Raw genomic sequence first — 15,827 nt, 5'->3', positions numbered from 1 at the left:
CCCCTCTGCAGAACGTGTATTACACCAGCTCCCAGCAGCTGCACGTGGGCGTCCTGAGCCCGACCATAGATGACGATGACAACCGCTGCCTGGTGGACGTGAACAGCCGACCGAGACTCATCGAGTGCAACTACGCCAAAGCCAAGAGGATGAAGCTGTACTGGCAATTCAATCAGGTAATCATCACATCCTGTATTATATTCCAGAGCTATTCACTATTCTGCTGCTGGTGCAGTCACTGTGTACATACATGACATTACTTATCCTGTACTGATCCTGAGTTACATCCTGTATTATACTCCAGAGCTGCACTCACTATTCTGCTGCTGGTGCAGTCACTGTGTACATACATGACATTACTTATCCTGTACTGATCCTGAGTTACACCCTGTATTATACCCCAGAGCTGCACTCACTATTCTGCTGCTGGTGCAGTCACTGTGTACATACATGACATTACTTATCCTGTACTGATCCTGAGTTACATCCTGTATTATACTCCAGAGCTGCACTCACTATTCTGCTGCTGGTGCAGTCACTGTGTACATACATGACATTACTTATCCTGTACTGATCCTGAGTTACATCCTGTATTATACTCCAGAGCTGCACTCACTATTCTGCTGCTGGTGCAGTCACTGTGTACATACATGACATTACTTATCCTGTACTGATCCTGAGTTACATCCTGTATTATACTCCAGAGCTGCACTCACTATTCTGCTGCTGGTGCAGTCACTGTGTACATACATGACATTACTTATCCTGTACTGATCCTGAGTTACATCCTGTATTATACTCCAGAGCTGCACTCACTATTCTGCTGCTGGTGCAGACACTGTGTACATACATGACATTACTTATCCGGTACTGATCCTGAGTTACATCCTGTATTATACTCCAGAGCTGCACTCACTATTCTGCTGCTGGTGCAGTCACTGTGTACATACATGACATTACTTATCCTGTACTGATCCTGAGTTACATCCTGTATTATACTCCAGAGCTGCACTCACTATTCTGCTGCTGGTGCAGTCACTGTGTACATACATGACATTACTTATCCTGTACTGATCCTGAGTTACACCCTGTATTATACTCCAGAGCTGCTCTCACTATTCTGCTGCTGGTGCAGTCACCGTGTACATACATGACATTACTTATCCTGTACTGATCCTGAGTTACATCCTGTATTATACCCCAGAGCTGCACTCACTATTCTGCTGCTGGTGCAGTCACTGTGTACATACATGACATTACTTATCCTGTACTGATCCTGAGTTACATCCTGTATTATACTCCAGAGCTGCACTCACTATTCTGCACTGTGCTGATGGTGGGGGCTTTGCTCTGCTGTAGCCTCTTCTATATTTTCGTGTTTTGTCATTTCCCGGCTCCTGAAAATAGAAGCGGAGAAATCTCTGGGTCTCATCAGATAGTTTGCGGATCGTCTTCTGCCTGGAGATATTGAAAGTGACAAATCGCCGTCTCTGGTCTCATCTGGCGGCGGAGGGGGAGCAGCGGGCAGTGGGGGGGGGGGGGTCTGCGGGAGGTCAGGACATCACAATATATCGGCTTATGAGGCCAAACAAGTAGCGGAGTCTGCTGCGGTTCGGTCCTTGTATTCTGCCGGCGTTCGCTTTCAGCTGTGAAGCCGCAATCCACTTGGCGCCTTGTTATCTGCTGTCATTTTTTGCATCAATGGAATCATTTTGCACTTAGAAGACGAGATTTCCAGACAGAAATTACATATGTAAGAGGCGAGAAAATCACCGGGAGCGATGGGGGGGGGGGGCTTATCAGATTTGGGGTTTTGTATTGTGTAAAATTTCATCACGGCGCCAAATAAACGCGGTTATCATGTCTACCGATCCCCGAGGACAGGCGCCAAACGCTGTAGACATCTGTTCTGCAACTTTCTGATAAACTTCACGTTGATGTCTCAAGATCTCTGCTTGCTGTCAGTGAAGAACCATATCTTGCTGAGGGTTTGCTACAATGAAAACTGTTGTACAAGGGTTACGGTGTCTACTACTCCCTAAGTCTTTATCAATGTGTGATGAATCTGATACACTGTAACGAAATATCAAGACTTGTGCACAGGTTTGTGTTTATAATTCAGGATATACTGATCTATTGTAACAAACCCTCAGCTTTTACCTAGTAACCAGCCCTCTCCTTGGGACAGGAGGGTGTGTCACATGATCCATGGATTATATACATGGAGCTCCCCCTAGTGGTGGCTGCAAACAGACAGAATATCGCCGGTCTCTTGTCAGCAGAGGATTTGGAGCTCTGTATCAGTATAATTTTGTATCTGGCCTTTCTGTGCAGCTGATCGCTCCTCCACGCTCCCGCCTCTCGCAGTTATCAGCCACGTCATGGCCTCCCGGCTCCAGATACCTGCGATGTGATTAATGACTGGGTCACCTCACTGCCTGCAGGTCCTGCGCTCGGCTCGCAGTGGAGCTGATAATTAGCTGCCGCTAATGAAGTCCTCTATTAACGAGACCTTGGTGGAGACACCGCCGGACCTTCCCAGCTCTGCTGTGCCACCGGGTCAGCGCTGCTCCTGGTATGTGGGTCCTGATACCAGTCATTTATGTTCTGGCTGTGAGTCAGGCACCTACCGGCACAAGACTCTTCTGTTGTGTGGAGAGGGGGGTATCACCCAGCTTTCCCACTGTGCAGCCAGTGTTAGGTATTGTCCCTGGAGAGATGTGTAATCAGACCTTTGTGTTTATTAGTAGCAGCAGGACTGTGATATATGGATTTATATTCCAGGATTGCAGCTTCCCCAAGTGCACTGGGGGGGGTGTCCTCACACTGCTGTGCTCTGTGCAGCCAGCGTTAGGTACGGTCCCTGGAGCGATGTGTAATCATACCTTTGTGTATATTAGTAGCAGCAGGACTGTGGAATATGCATTTATATTCCAGGATTGCAGCTTTTCCAAGTGCACTGGGGCTGTGTCCTCACACTGCTCTGCTCTCTTCAGCCAGCGTTGGGTATGGTCCTTTGTGTGTATGATGTTAGTTGCAGCAGGACTGTGAAATATGGGCTTATATTGTTGGATAGCAGACTTCTAGCTGAATAAAACAGCAGTCACTCAGGGTAGAATGGAGAAGCTGCGAAGTAGTTTAATGCAGAAAGCACAGAGCACAGCAGTGAGAGGTCACGTCCCCACTGCACATGGAGAAGCTACAATTCTGGAGTCTAAATCCATATTTCACAGTCCTGCTGCTACTAACAACGTACACAAAGTTCTGATTACACAGGGACTATGCCTTATACTGGCTGCAGGCATTTCTTTAGAGAGAGCGCGTTCCAGTGTACAGGTGCAGCACAGCAGAAGTCTGGGAAACCCTGATACCATTGCACTGGTTACAGAGACTTTGACAATTATTCCCCTTTTCAAACTAGTCCCAAAATTAGTCAAAACAGTCGGTGACCACAAACATAGCGACAATTGGGGGCAGTCACTCCAAAATACCACAGCCGGTGAAAATCTTCCTAATTATGCAGCACTCTGCTTCCCCCTCAGGCAGCACATAACGCAGCAATGAGGGGTAATAAGTGAGAACTTTCCTATTAACGATCCATTGACCTTTTCTCGGCTTAATTAAAGTGCACCGGCGCCGGATGTTATACGCTTATTACGGACATGAAGCTCCGCATATATAAAGCTACAAGCTACAAGAAAAAAAGAAGGGCTACGATAAAAAACATCTGCACCAGCAGCAGAATAGTGAGTGCAGCTCTGGGGTATAATACAGGATGTAACTCAGGATCAGTACAGGATAAGTAATGTCATGTATGTACACAGTGACTGCACCAGCAGCAGAATAGTGAGTGCAGCTCTGGAGTATAATACAGGATGTAACTCAGGATCAGTACAGGATAAGTAATGTCATGTATGTACAGTGACTGCACCAGCAGCAGAATAGTGAGTGCAGCTCTGGAGTATAATACAGGATGTAACTCAGGATCAGTACAGGATAAGTAATGTCATGTATGTACACAGTGACTGCACCAGCAGCAGAATAGTGAGTGCAGCTCTGGAGTATAATACAGGATGTAACTCAGGATCAGTACAGGATAAGTAATGTCATGTATGTACACAGTGACTGCACCAGCAGCAGAATAGTGAGTGCAGCCCTGGAGTATAATACAGGATGTAACTCGGGATCAGTACAGGATTAGTAATGTCATGTATGTACACAGTGACTGCACCAGCAGCAGAATAGTGAGTGCAGCTCTGGGGTATAATACAGGATGTAACTCAGGATCAGTACAGGATAAGTAATGTCATGTATGTACACAGTGACTGCACCAGCAGTAGAATAGTGAGTGCAGCTCTGGAGTATAATACAGGATGTAACTCAGGATCAGTACAGGATAAGTAATGTCATGTATGTACACAGTGACTGCACCAGCAGAATAGTGAGTGCAGCTCTGGAGTATAATACAGGATGTAACTCAGGATCAGTACAGGATAAGTAATGTCATGTATGTACACAGTGTCTGCACCAGCAGCAGAATAGTGAGTGCAGCTCTGGGGTATAATACAGGATGTAACTCAGGATCAGTACAGGATAAGTAATGTCATGTATGTACACAGTGACTGCACCAGCAGCAGCAGAATAGTGAGTGCAGCTCTGGGGTATAATACAGGATGTAACTCAGGATCAGTACAGGATAAGTAATGTCATGTATGTACACAGTGTCTGCACCAGCAGCAGAATAGTGAGTGCAGCTCTGGGGTATAATACAGGATGTAACTCAGGATCAGTACAGGATAAGTAATGTCATGTATGTACACAGTGACTGCACCAGCAGCAAAATAGTGAGTGCAGCTCTGGAGTATTATACAGGATGTAACTCAGGATCAGTACAGGATAAGTAATGTCATGTATGTACACAGTGACTGCACCAGCAGCAGAATAGTGAGTGCAGCTCTGGAGTATAATACAGGATGTAACTCGGGATCAGTACAGGATAAGTAATGTCATGTATGTACACAGTGACTGCACCAGCAGCAGAATAGTGAGTGCAGCTCTGGGGTATAATCCAGGATGTAACTCAGGATCAGTACAGGATAAGTAATGTCATGTATGTACACAGTGACTGCACCAGCAGCAGAATAGTGAGTGCAGCTCTGGAGTATAATACAGGATGTAACTCAGGATCAGTACAGGATAAGTAATGTCATGTATGTACACAGTGACTGCACCAGCAGAATAGTGAGTGCAGCTCTGGAGTATAATACAGGATGTAACTCAGGATCAGTACAGGATAAGTAATGTCATGTATGTACACAGTGTCTGCACCAGCAGCAGAATAGTGAGTGCAGCTCTGGGGTATAATACAGGATGTAACTCAGGATCAGTACAGGATAAGTAATGTCATGTATGTACACAGTGACTGCACCAGCAGCAGCAGAATAGTGAGTGCAGCTCTGGGGTATAATACAGGATGTAACTCAGGATCAGTACAGGATAAGTAATGTCATGTATGTACACAGTGTCTGCACCAGCAGCAGAATAGTGAGTGCAGCTCTGGGGTATAATACAGGATGTAACTCAGGATCAGTACAGGATAAGTAATGTCATGTATGTACACAGTGACTGCACCAGCAGCAAAATAGTGAGTGCAGCTCTGGGGTATTATACAGGATGTAACTCAGGATCAGTACAGGATAAGTAATGTCATGTATGTACACAGTGACTGCACCAGCAGCAGAATAGTGAGTGCAGCTCTGGAGTATAATACAGGATGTAACTCGGGATCAGTACAGGATAAGTAATGTCATGTATGTACACAGTGACTGCACCAGCAGCAGAATAGTGAGTGCAGCTCTGGGGTATAATCCAGGATGTAACTCAGGATCAGTACAGGATAAGTAATGTCATGTATGTACACAGTGACTGCACCAGCAGCAGAATAGTGAGTGCAGCTCTGGAGTATAATACAGGATGTAACTCAGGATCAGTACAGGATAAGTAATGTCATGTATGTACACAGTGACTGCACCAGCAGCAGAATAGTGAGTGCAGCTCTGGGGTATAATACAGGATGCAACTCAGTCTTCCCTTTCCTCTATGCATCTTAGTTAGAAGCCAAGAGACTATGAATATTACAATGTTGGGTGCTGTAGATGTGGGTGCTGTAGATGTGGGTGCTGCAGCACATTACACTACGGAGATGTTACCAGTCTGCAATTAGTGCGACCTCCTGGAATAGATCCTTTACCATCTCAGAAGCTTCAAGGCCCGGAGTTGTTTTTCATATGTGCTCAATATGTTGTCCCAGTTACTTATGCAAATTGTGTGAGTAATTGGGCCCAGCGGTGATGATCAGGAATAATACATTCTCTCTTACAGCCCCCAAAGTGCGAGATCTGGGTGGGTGGGGAACAAGTTAGCGGCTGTAATCAGCCTGGTAACAGATTCTCCTCCATTCTCTAGCTGTAAGATGGATGGATGGATGGACGGGCTTAGCGCTCCAGTCCTGGAAGATGTTGCAGGCTACTATTACGCTTTGTTACAATATGTTGCATGGTCTGGGGGCAGGGGAGATAAGATTGGGGTCCATCTATGTACTGGTTTATGTGTTTACCAGCTATTGTATTATAAAGAAAATTATTTCTGGGTTGTTCAGGGGCGGAGCCTCTTTACTCCACCCATGAGGAACAAGGATGAGGGAATACCACTGCTGTAGCCCCTTGGCTGCATTTTTGTATGTACCTCATTGTCTGAGTCTGCATCACATTTCTCAATCGCCCAAATTTAGTTACTTACCAGATTTTGATGGATTTGTCTCCTTCAGGGAGGATCGATCCAAAACAAGAAAACCAAGCGCTGCCTGGAGCTGCAGGAAAACAGCGACAACGAGTTTGGCTACCAGCTGGTGCTCCAGAAATGCAGCGGACAGAAGTGGAGCATAACAAACTTTCACAAAAGTCTCTCAACCTAATGCAAGAAACGGAGCCTGCAACAACCTGCTCCGCCCAGCAGGGGGCACCACGTGGTGGCGCTCAGCACAGGTTCTCCTCACAATTACTTGATTCCTTTGCTACCGTGTAGCAAATGATAGAACTCTGCCTGCTGTTTGGTTGTTACTTCTGTTTTTTTAATGGGGTGAGTATGTGGACCAGGTCACGGGATGTAGAATTTTTATTTAGGAATATTTTTAAGGTTTTTAGAAAGCTGCTGAATGGTGGAGGGGGCGGTGCAGGAGGCGGGGGCAATTTTACATCCAGGTGTAAATAAGTAACTAAAACAAAAATTCTAAATATTTATAATGGATAATAAATTTTATGGATACAAATAAAAATCACTTGTGTTTTTTTTCTCATAAAGAAGGGTGATTGGGTGTGGAGGGGGCTGGAGGAGAACGGAAGATTCTGATTGGATGTACTGTGGGAGATTTTGATTTGATGTGGAGTGAGGTGGGAGGAGTTGGGAGGATTGTGATTGGATGTAGAATGTGCAGGGAGGGGCACAAATTGTGATTGCTCCTCCTCCTTCCATGCTTTACAACCAATCTGTGTGGGAGTAAAGGGAGAAAGATTTGCTGATTGGATGTCGAGTGTGATGGGGTCATAGGAGAGGGTGTTGTCATTGGACGTGGTGAGAGAGGAGGATTTTGATTGGATGTTGAGGGTTAGCGTGGGATTGTGATTGGATGTGGAGTATGGTGGGAGGGTTGTATTTGGATGTGGAGTGTGGCGGTGGGAGGGGTGGGTGTTATTGTTTGTGCAGGATATGCTGGGAGTTGTAGTTGTATAACATCTGGTGAGATGGAGCTGGAGTCTGACACACTTCAGAACATGATGTAACATATTCCCGGGATTCCGGTGACATCACTGCTGTCCTCCGCTGTCACCTCTCAGCAGATACAATGGGGCAGATTTACTTACCCGGCCCATTCGCGATCCAGCGGCGCGTTCTCTGCTCTGGATTCGGGTCCGGCCGGGATTTATGAAGGTAGTTCCTCCGCCGTCCACCAGGTGGCGCTGCTGCGCTGAAAATCATCTCAACGCGCCGGAATGCACCACCTCGGACCAGGTGAAGGTAAGCGCTTCCCAAGCGACACTTTTTCGGTTTTCCGAATACGTCGGGTTTTCGTTCGGCCACGCCCCCCGATTTCCGTCGCGTGCAAGCCGGCGCCGATGCGCCACAATCCGATCGCGTGCGCCAAAATCCCGGGGCAATTCAGGTACAATCGGCGCAAACCGGAAATATTCGGGTAACACGTCGGGAAAACGCGAATCGGGCCCTTAGTAAATGACCCCCAATGTATCTTTCTCTGTCTTCTATTCATATATCACCACTAGAAGATTTGCCATCCGGCAGGCGCCCCCCGGGGGCCGCTGTCAGATTTCCCACATCCAGTCTGTGAGGGTAAGAACTGAAATAGAATCTCTCTGGAGAATCTGAAAATCTGGAGCAGAAGGGACAATTCTCACAGCGAGATCCTACTGAACCCTAAAGGAGCTATCAGGACAGTGATGATGATATCCGGGGTGTCCTCGTGGCGGCTCAGGCCTCATGGAGAACCTGGAAACGGGTCCATTGTCCTCCATCGGACTCCAGAATACTCTCATTTTGCTTAGCAGAGAGGAGGAGTTGTCTTTTGGGTATATTCACGCAGCTGAGGGTTTGTTGCAATGTATCACCTGGAGTTAAGGAAACAAGAGATTTGCTGTCTACACGGATACATTGTAACTAAGATGATGCGAGCAGGACTATTGAGGTCCAAAACCGAGCGCTTAAATAATAGTAGGAAATGTTAAACCTTTGTATGAATTATAACTGCAGAAGAAGGGTCCAGAGCGCCCCCTGCAGCAGAGCTGTGAATGTAATCTGTAGATGAGGGGCCAAACTTGGAAGCGATGACAATCAACACTCGGGATTGATTAAAAATTAGGGGAACTGGTCACTAGGGGGAACTTTTGTAATGTGTATTGTGTCTCCACCAATATTTCGCTTTTTATCCTCATGTTAGGTTCAGTATTCTCTACTGATTGAGATCATACTTTCTTTTTTTTTTTTTCAAAATCCGATCTCCAAATAGACATAGAATGTAATCCTTTAGCACTGCCCACAGCCACCACTAGAGGGAGCTTACTGCACACTGATCTATCATTTACAGTATACGGGAAGCTCCTGAGCTCCCCCTAGTGGTGGCTGCAGGTAGCAGATTTCTATTATGTAACTAAAGGGGATTCATTGAGGGGCTGAGCTGTGACATAGACATGGACAACAGTAGCGCATATGCATGAGATACTTAATATTTCACCATTTCTAGACAACCCCTTAAAGGCAGTCATATTGATATGACTGGTGGGACTCTGTGGGATAACCTGTCTGATTGGAGCAGCAGGTAGGTGAAGCATGCACCCACCACCCCCTTCTCTGTCTATAGGACTGTCAGAGATGGTCAGATACAACAGTGCTATAAAGTGGCAGTGCCCATGCCCAGAATCGCGACCCCATAGGTTTGTAATCCGTGGGGGTCCAGGTGGTCAGATCTGTAGACAGCAGTTAACTTGGAGCAACGTCTTAATTTAGCTTTTATTCCTGAGTACTAGTTGTAATCACCCCTGGAGTATCCAGACACGTCCGGGAGGAGCAGAATACGTTGTATGTTTTTCCATTTGCAGTAAAAAAGTCGTCCACGTCTCCTAACGAGAAGCCGGGATCAATACTCATTATCTCGTCTGAGGAGAGCGAGCATCCCATTAACAGGAAAATGGGACATCGATCGCAGCGCTGCGGCCTCCACTTTGTGGGCGACGCGTCAGATACCATTAACCTGGTGCTGTCCAAACATGGGGGCGCCCGGGGAGAGCAATGCGGGGTCACGGGAGAAGGAGAACGCTCGGGCTTGATGAAGTCATTGACATCTGGCAACATCATCACATATCGATTCCTTACGCAGGACATAATTCATAGATTTCAATTCCTTGTCGATAATACTATGATCAGGGTCCTCGGAGATCTTTGGCGTTAGAAAGCCAACAGAATAGATATTAGGCTTAAGACTCGATAGTGGTGTCTGGTATGGCTAGGTATGTAAATATCTTCTATTAAGAAGACCCCTGGAAGAAGATCTGACATAATTCAGAATATGTCTCCAAGCTCACACCTTGGTACCCCCCGCCACTAGGGGGAGCTCACTGAAAATATATTTACTTTAATGAGGGTTTTAAGCAGTGAGTGTGCGCTCCCCCTAGTGGTGACTGTTTTCAGACAAAATTTGAGCTCTTCCAGAGTAACTCTAAACATCAATTCCCCTTTTAAAAAAACAAAAACGAACAATGCCCATATTGTGATGCTCGCCCTTACGTTTCCAGAGCCATAGTATTTTCCTTTCTGAAGTTACTTGCCAGAAATCCTCAACAGCAGAGAAATGGGCAGAGACTAACCTCTTCCTACCTCTGCCCTAAAGCTGGGTCAAATAAACACTGCCCTCACTTCCCATGATGCTTTGGATTATCTCATGACATAAGTACAGTGAGAAGTAATTCAGAAGTAACTGTAATTCTGTGAGGTTCCTACAAGTAAATCCACTGAACTCTGCATAGTCTGTACATACAGGACTATATAGTAACCAGTTTGGCAGCTTTCATTACATGGGGGGAACATGGGATAAGTAGTAGAAATCAGCAGTGAAACAGTTGCATTAAAAATGTAGTCTGTGCTGTGTGAGCACTAAGGGATAACAGCTACCCTTCTGTGTAGTGTCCGGAAAGCAACATGGGGGTGTCTATTACACCAAATGAGAGACACAGAAAGATCTGCAAGATCACAGACTGATATAAAGAACAGTGAGGTAGAAGATCTCCCCTGTTCCATAAGAGAATCCTGCATTCACAAACCTGCACATACACAGCTCTCCTGCTACACACAATTTTTCTAGCTACACACAGAGCATCACATGACCTCCCCCTCCTTCCAGATTGAGCAGCAGCCCGTCCCCTCCAGCAGTAAGAATCTGTAGAATTTCTTATGTAAACGAGATATGGTCCCACAGAGATGAGCAGCACAGCCTGGGAGACAGCTACTGCAGGGACAGGCTAAACTGAGGAGGTTAGAAAAGAAACTGCTGCACATAGGTAATGAAAGTAACAGGAAAACTAGTCCTACATCACACAAGCTACTGATGTGTGGAAAAAAAGTCAGAGTTGTGCTATAAAGGGGCACCCACCTCTCTGCCACTTAAATTGCCGTCCTGTGATGTCATGTTCATCAGTCACATGTCCTGTTGGCATCTCAGTCCTCAGGAATATTAATAGATACTGAGGATATTTAGGAAATTTTACAAGGTATGGCATAAGTATCTGAAAGGTGCATTCATACAAATTTGGTTGGAAAGGTTCCACTGATATGGGTCCCAATGGTCCCCTGGTGAAGCCAGGGGGAGAACATCTCCCTTCACTGCGCAGTTGCCTAATATCCTGAGAATGTGAACAGAAGTGAAGTAGTATACTTCCCTCTGATATACCAGGCACACTGCACATGTACCAGAGGCCTTGTGTGGGCCCTTTTCCACCTTGCAATGGCCAGAGGGGAGCTAGAGATGTTTCAGGGCGCGTTCACACGTTGCGCTTTCGTCGCGTTCATAACGCGACGCTAGCGCACAGGGGGCGGAGTTTGGGGCGATCGCATATGCGTTTCCAGAGAAACGCATGCGATCGGGTTATCAATCGCATGCGTTTCCCGGGAAACGCATATGCGATCGGCCCGAGCCCCGCCCACTTTGCGCTAGCGTCGCGTTATGAACGCGACGAAAGCGCAACGTGTGAACGCGCCCTTAGACACTAAAATCACAGCGTTATATACTCACCGGCCACTTTATTAGGTACACCTGTCCAACTGCTCGTTAACACTTAATTTCTAATCAGCCAATCACATGGCGGCAACTCAGTGCATTTAGGCATGTAGACATGGTCAAGACAATCTCCTGCAGTCCAAACCGAGCATCAGTATGGGGAAGAAAGGTGATTTGTGGCCTTTTAACGTGGCATGGTTGTTGGTGCCAGAAGGGCTGGTCTGAGTATTTCAGAAACTGCTGATCTACTGGGATTTTCACGCACAACCATCTCTAGGGTTTACAGAGAATGGTCCAAAAAAGAAAAAACATCCAGTGAGCGGCAGTTCTGTGGGCGGAAATGCCTTGTTGATGCCAGAGGTCAGAGGAGAATGGGCAGACTGGTTCGAGCTGATAGAAAGGCAACAGTGACTCAAATCGCCACGCGTTACAACCAAGGGAGGCAGAAGAGCATCTCTGAACGCACAGTACGTCCAACTTTGAGGCAGATGGGCTACAGCAGCAGAAGACCACACCGGGTGCCACTCCTTTCAGCTAAGAACAGGAAACTGAGGCTACAATTTGCACAAGCTCATCAAAATTGGACAGTAGAAGATTGGAAAAACGTTGAGGCAGTTCTGAAGGCAAAAGGGGGTCCAACCCGTTACTAGCATGGTGTACCTAATAAAGTGGCCGGTGAGTGTATATCTTCATGGTGCTGAACCTTGGCCGGCCCTCACACCTCGGCCCACTGCCAGTCCTCACACCTGGTTCCCCAACAGTCCTCACACCTTAGTCTCCCACCGGTCCTTATACCTTCATCCACTTCCGGTCCTCACACCTGGGTCCCCCGCTGGTCCTTACACCTTGATCCTCTGCCGGTCCTTACACCTTGATCCATTGCCGGTCCTTACACCTGGGTCTCCTACTGGTCCGCACACATTAGTCTCCCACCGGTCCTCACATACTGATACCCTGGCAGACCTCACTCCTGGGTCCCCCAGCAGACCTCCCACCTTGATACCCCTCCGGTCCTCACACCTTGATCCACTGCCGGACCTCACACCTCGATACCCAACGGGTTCTCACATCTTGATCCTCTGCCAGTCCTCACACCTCGATACCCCGCCGGTCCTCACATCTTGATCCTCTGCCACACACATTTACCACCAGCAACTTCCGCCCAAACAAATGTCATTATAAGTTTGTGCCGCTTCCCCCATACCGTTGCGGCGCGGGGCGGCAGGTTTACACTTAACACCCTTGCAATTTAATTGAGGAGTCAAAATGGAAATTTAATTGACGCATTAAAGGGATCCTTCCCTCCGTCTTACGGATAATCGCTTTACATTCTCCTTTCCCGACATTAGCAGCAAAGTGAAGCCCTTCAGCGTTTTCACAATTTGATTCCTTTTTCTTCTCTACGTTTTGATTATGTTTGGCTTCCGGCGCATTAACAAAAAAAATTAAAATGAGAGTCTGGTGTAGCGGGGCGTGTGCCGGCGCCGGCTCCTGCTGTGTGAGAATCAGCAGTAATTGTGCAGCAGATGTGTGCAGCCTCCCTTCATGGATTATACTTATACATTTCTAAATGGTTTGGTAAATGGCCCCACGTTCCGCCTCTCCCGCCGCCGCCGCCGTCCTCACGACCGTCAAGTTTCCCGGGGATTTCCTCGCACTCGCTAAATAAATTACAAAATGATCAATGCTTAAAACTTTCCATTCTTCTTCGTTAGAGATCGAGCTCAGGAGCATTTCATGGCGTCCGGCCAAACGGGAGGAAATGGAGACGAGAGGGAGAATCCACCGAGCATCAAATACAGGGGGAAGAGAAGAACCGCAGAGCGAACCATCACACCAGAGAGAAGGGGGGGGGGGGGAGTCTCATCATTACTATATCCACATTTATTTACTCCTCCAAATCAACTACATATAGACATTTCCTATAATCCATACAATTTCAACTTAACACTTCTATTGTTTTGTGTTTGCTGCTACTATGACTCTCCATGACTACAGACTACAAACACCCCATGTGTAGTCAGATCCTGCAATGTAATACTACTCCTGACTAATGAGGAGGAGGAATACACAATGGAAAAGTGGTGGGAGAAAGTGGTTATATGCTTGTACATAGGGGGTGTGAAGGAAAACGTGACGAAGGGTACGCAAGGTCACTTATCCTCAAGGTCACAAGTTATCCTTTTATAGACACTCCCAGAAACGGCGGATTCTGAGGCGCAGGAAGTGATTTAAAGTTGTCCACATCGCAACTTTATATGTGGCACAACAATAAATCACAGTATGAATGGCTATAAGATCCCTCTCACTAGCCTCAGTGAAACCGAATCTTATCAACCCAATTTAAGCTGCCACCAGTTCTCCTTTACTATAAACCCGGTCCATAACGGGATTATATAGGGTGAGGAACCAACCCGGTAGCATGTATATAACCAAGACACGGACACAAGATTCCTGGATCGAGATAAAAGAGCAACGCAGAATAAATTTTATATTTCATTGCCTTAAGGGCCCGCTAGACAAACCAATACATACAGTAGAGATATATACAGTTAAACAGAGTACAAAATGCAAAGGGAGCACTACAAGTATCAGCAGTTCAGCAAGTTAGTTACCTTGTGTGTGGGCCTTCCTCTGCACTTGATGGCATAACGGGTTAACAGACAAAAAAAATCTCTCTAGACCCATGGATGCTAGAGCCTATAACTATTATAGACCTGTCCCCTATGTATAGTCACATTTGGGAAGTTATTGGTTAATATGAGTTTTGTTTTCAGTTGTCACAATTTATTATAAAACTCGGGGATTTTGTGGGATTTTCTTGCAAATGTTGGGATTTATAACATTCTCAGAAGAGAAGACTCTGTGCGGAGGATTGGGCTGGAGTTGAAATGATACAGAGAGGGGGATTTACTAAAATGTCACGGAGAGCTCGGGGTGACCTGCCTCGCTTTCTGCCTGTTCTTCTTTAGTCACACAGGGGGCAGTATAACAAAGGTGACCATGAAATTCTACTTTGACTGTCCCTATCTCCTCCAGGGGGCGCTATAGCCTGACATGTATATTCTGTTGTCTCCTGACTTAGAGACTGATACAAGTAATAACCGGAAGACTTCAGGACCAGGGACAGCGGGAGCCTCCAGGAGATGTTTGCACTGTGTGGGACCATCCACCGAAAGCCAGAGAAATCACCTAAAACAGCAATTCTCAGTGTACACCTCAATAGTGTCCATAAATAATGTTGAATATTTTTAAAGTTTTTTGTGCGATGCTCTAGTCACATCAAGAGCTGCATTCCAATTCGCCATAGAATCTAGGTAATGAGTTACCTAAAGGGAATGTGCCCTTTGTCAGGAGTGACCTTGTTAGGTAGGAGCCCCTGAGGGATTAATCAGACTTTTCTGTAATAGGGATGTCCTCACACTGCTGTGCTCTTAGCTCTCTGCATTACTATACTCACCCACAGCAGCTTCGACTCTTTTGACACCGTTTCCATTTTCTTTAGACAAAGTTTCACTCTTCGTTGCTATCGATGAACAGGAAGAGCAGCTCTGAAGCACAAACTTCTGCTCTATAAAGAGAATTACTGTCGGTACAAACCTACAGGATCCCCTCCAGTCACCACCACCTGAAACCACTCATAACTGGTGTATAAAGTGGAAGGACAATGGGGCAGAGCCTTCTAGTCACATGATGACTGTAATAAATGAGACATAACAGAAGGGGGAGGAGTTTCACACCAAGTTGCTACTTTTGACAAATATGTATCATAAGCGCAATAACCTCAAACTGCTACAACGTAGAAACTCTACTGTTCTAGACAATATGAGGGCGGGTTCATATTTCGAGGGATTTTTCAGTATTTGGTCCCATTTCGTTACAAAGAACAGTCAGCACCAGCAGTGAGTGGGTTAACCCCGGGAGGCGCTGCTGTGCGGCTCACAATTACCTCCTGAAATGCAATTTTCGAAGAGACTTTTCCGAAAAAAGA

At 46.4% G+C, this 15,827-nt stretch overlaps 1 protein-coding gene across 3 annotated transcripts in view; it reads left to right on the top strand.

The window, feature by feature from the left end:
* The window catches only part of GALNT18 (polypeptide N-acetylgalactosaminyltransferase 18), a 147,164-nt gene extending 139,861 nt beyond the window's left edge, over positions 1–7,303 (top strand). For 2 of the 3 annotated variants that reach the window (XM_072118853.1, XM_072118856.1), the window contains exons 10-11: positions 12–176; positions 6,827–7,302. In XM_072118853.1, the coding sequence (XP_071974954.1) occupies positions 12–176; positions 6,827–6,973 (312 nt within the window). In that variant the 3' untranslated portion in view covers positions 6,974–7,302. Of the gene's footprint in view, positions 1–11; positions 177–6,826 lie in introns of all 3 variants that reach the window. The other variant, XM_072118855.1, reaches the window with a different exon arrangement.
* Positions 7,304–15,827: the final 8,524 nt, after the last annotated feature.

This window comes from Engystomops pustulosus, chromosome 7, assembly GCF_040894005.1.
Source record: "Engystomops pustulosus chromosome 7, aEngPut4.maternal, whole genome shotgun sequence".
NCBI classification, from domain to species: Eukaryota; Metazoa; Chordata; class Amphibia; order Anura; family Leptodactylidae; genus Engystomops; species Engystomops pustulosus.
The sequence above is the reverse complement of the archived record's forward strand: the minus strand, read 5'-3'. Positions and strand labels throughout refer to the sequence as shown.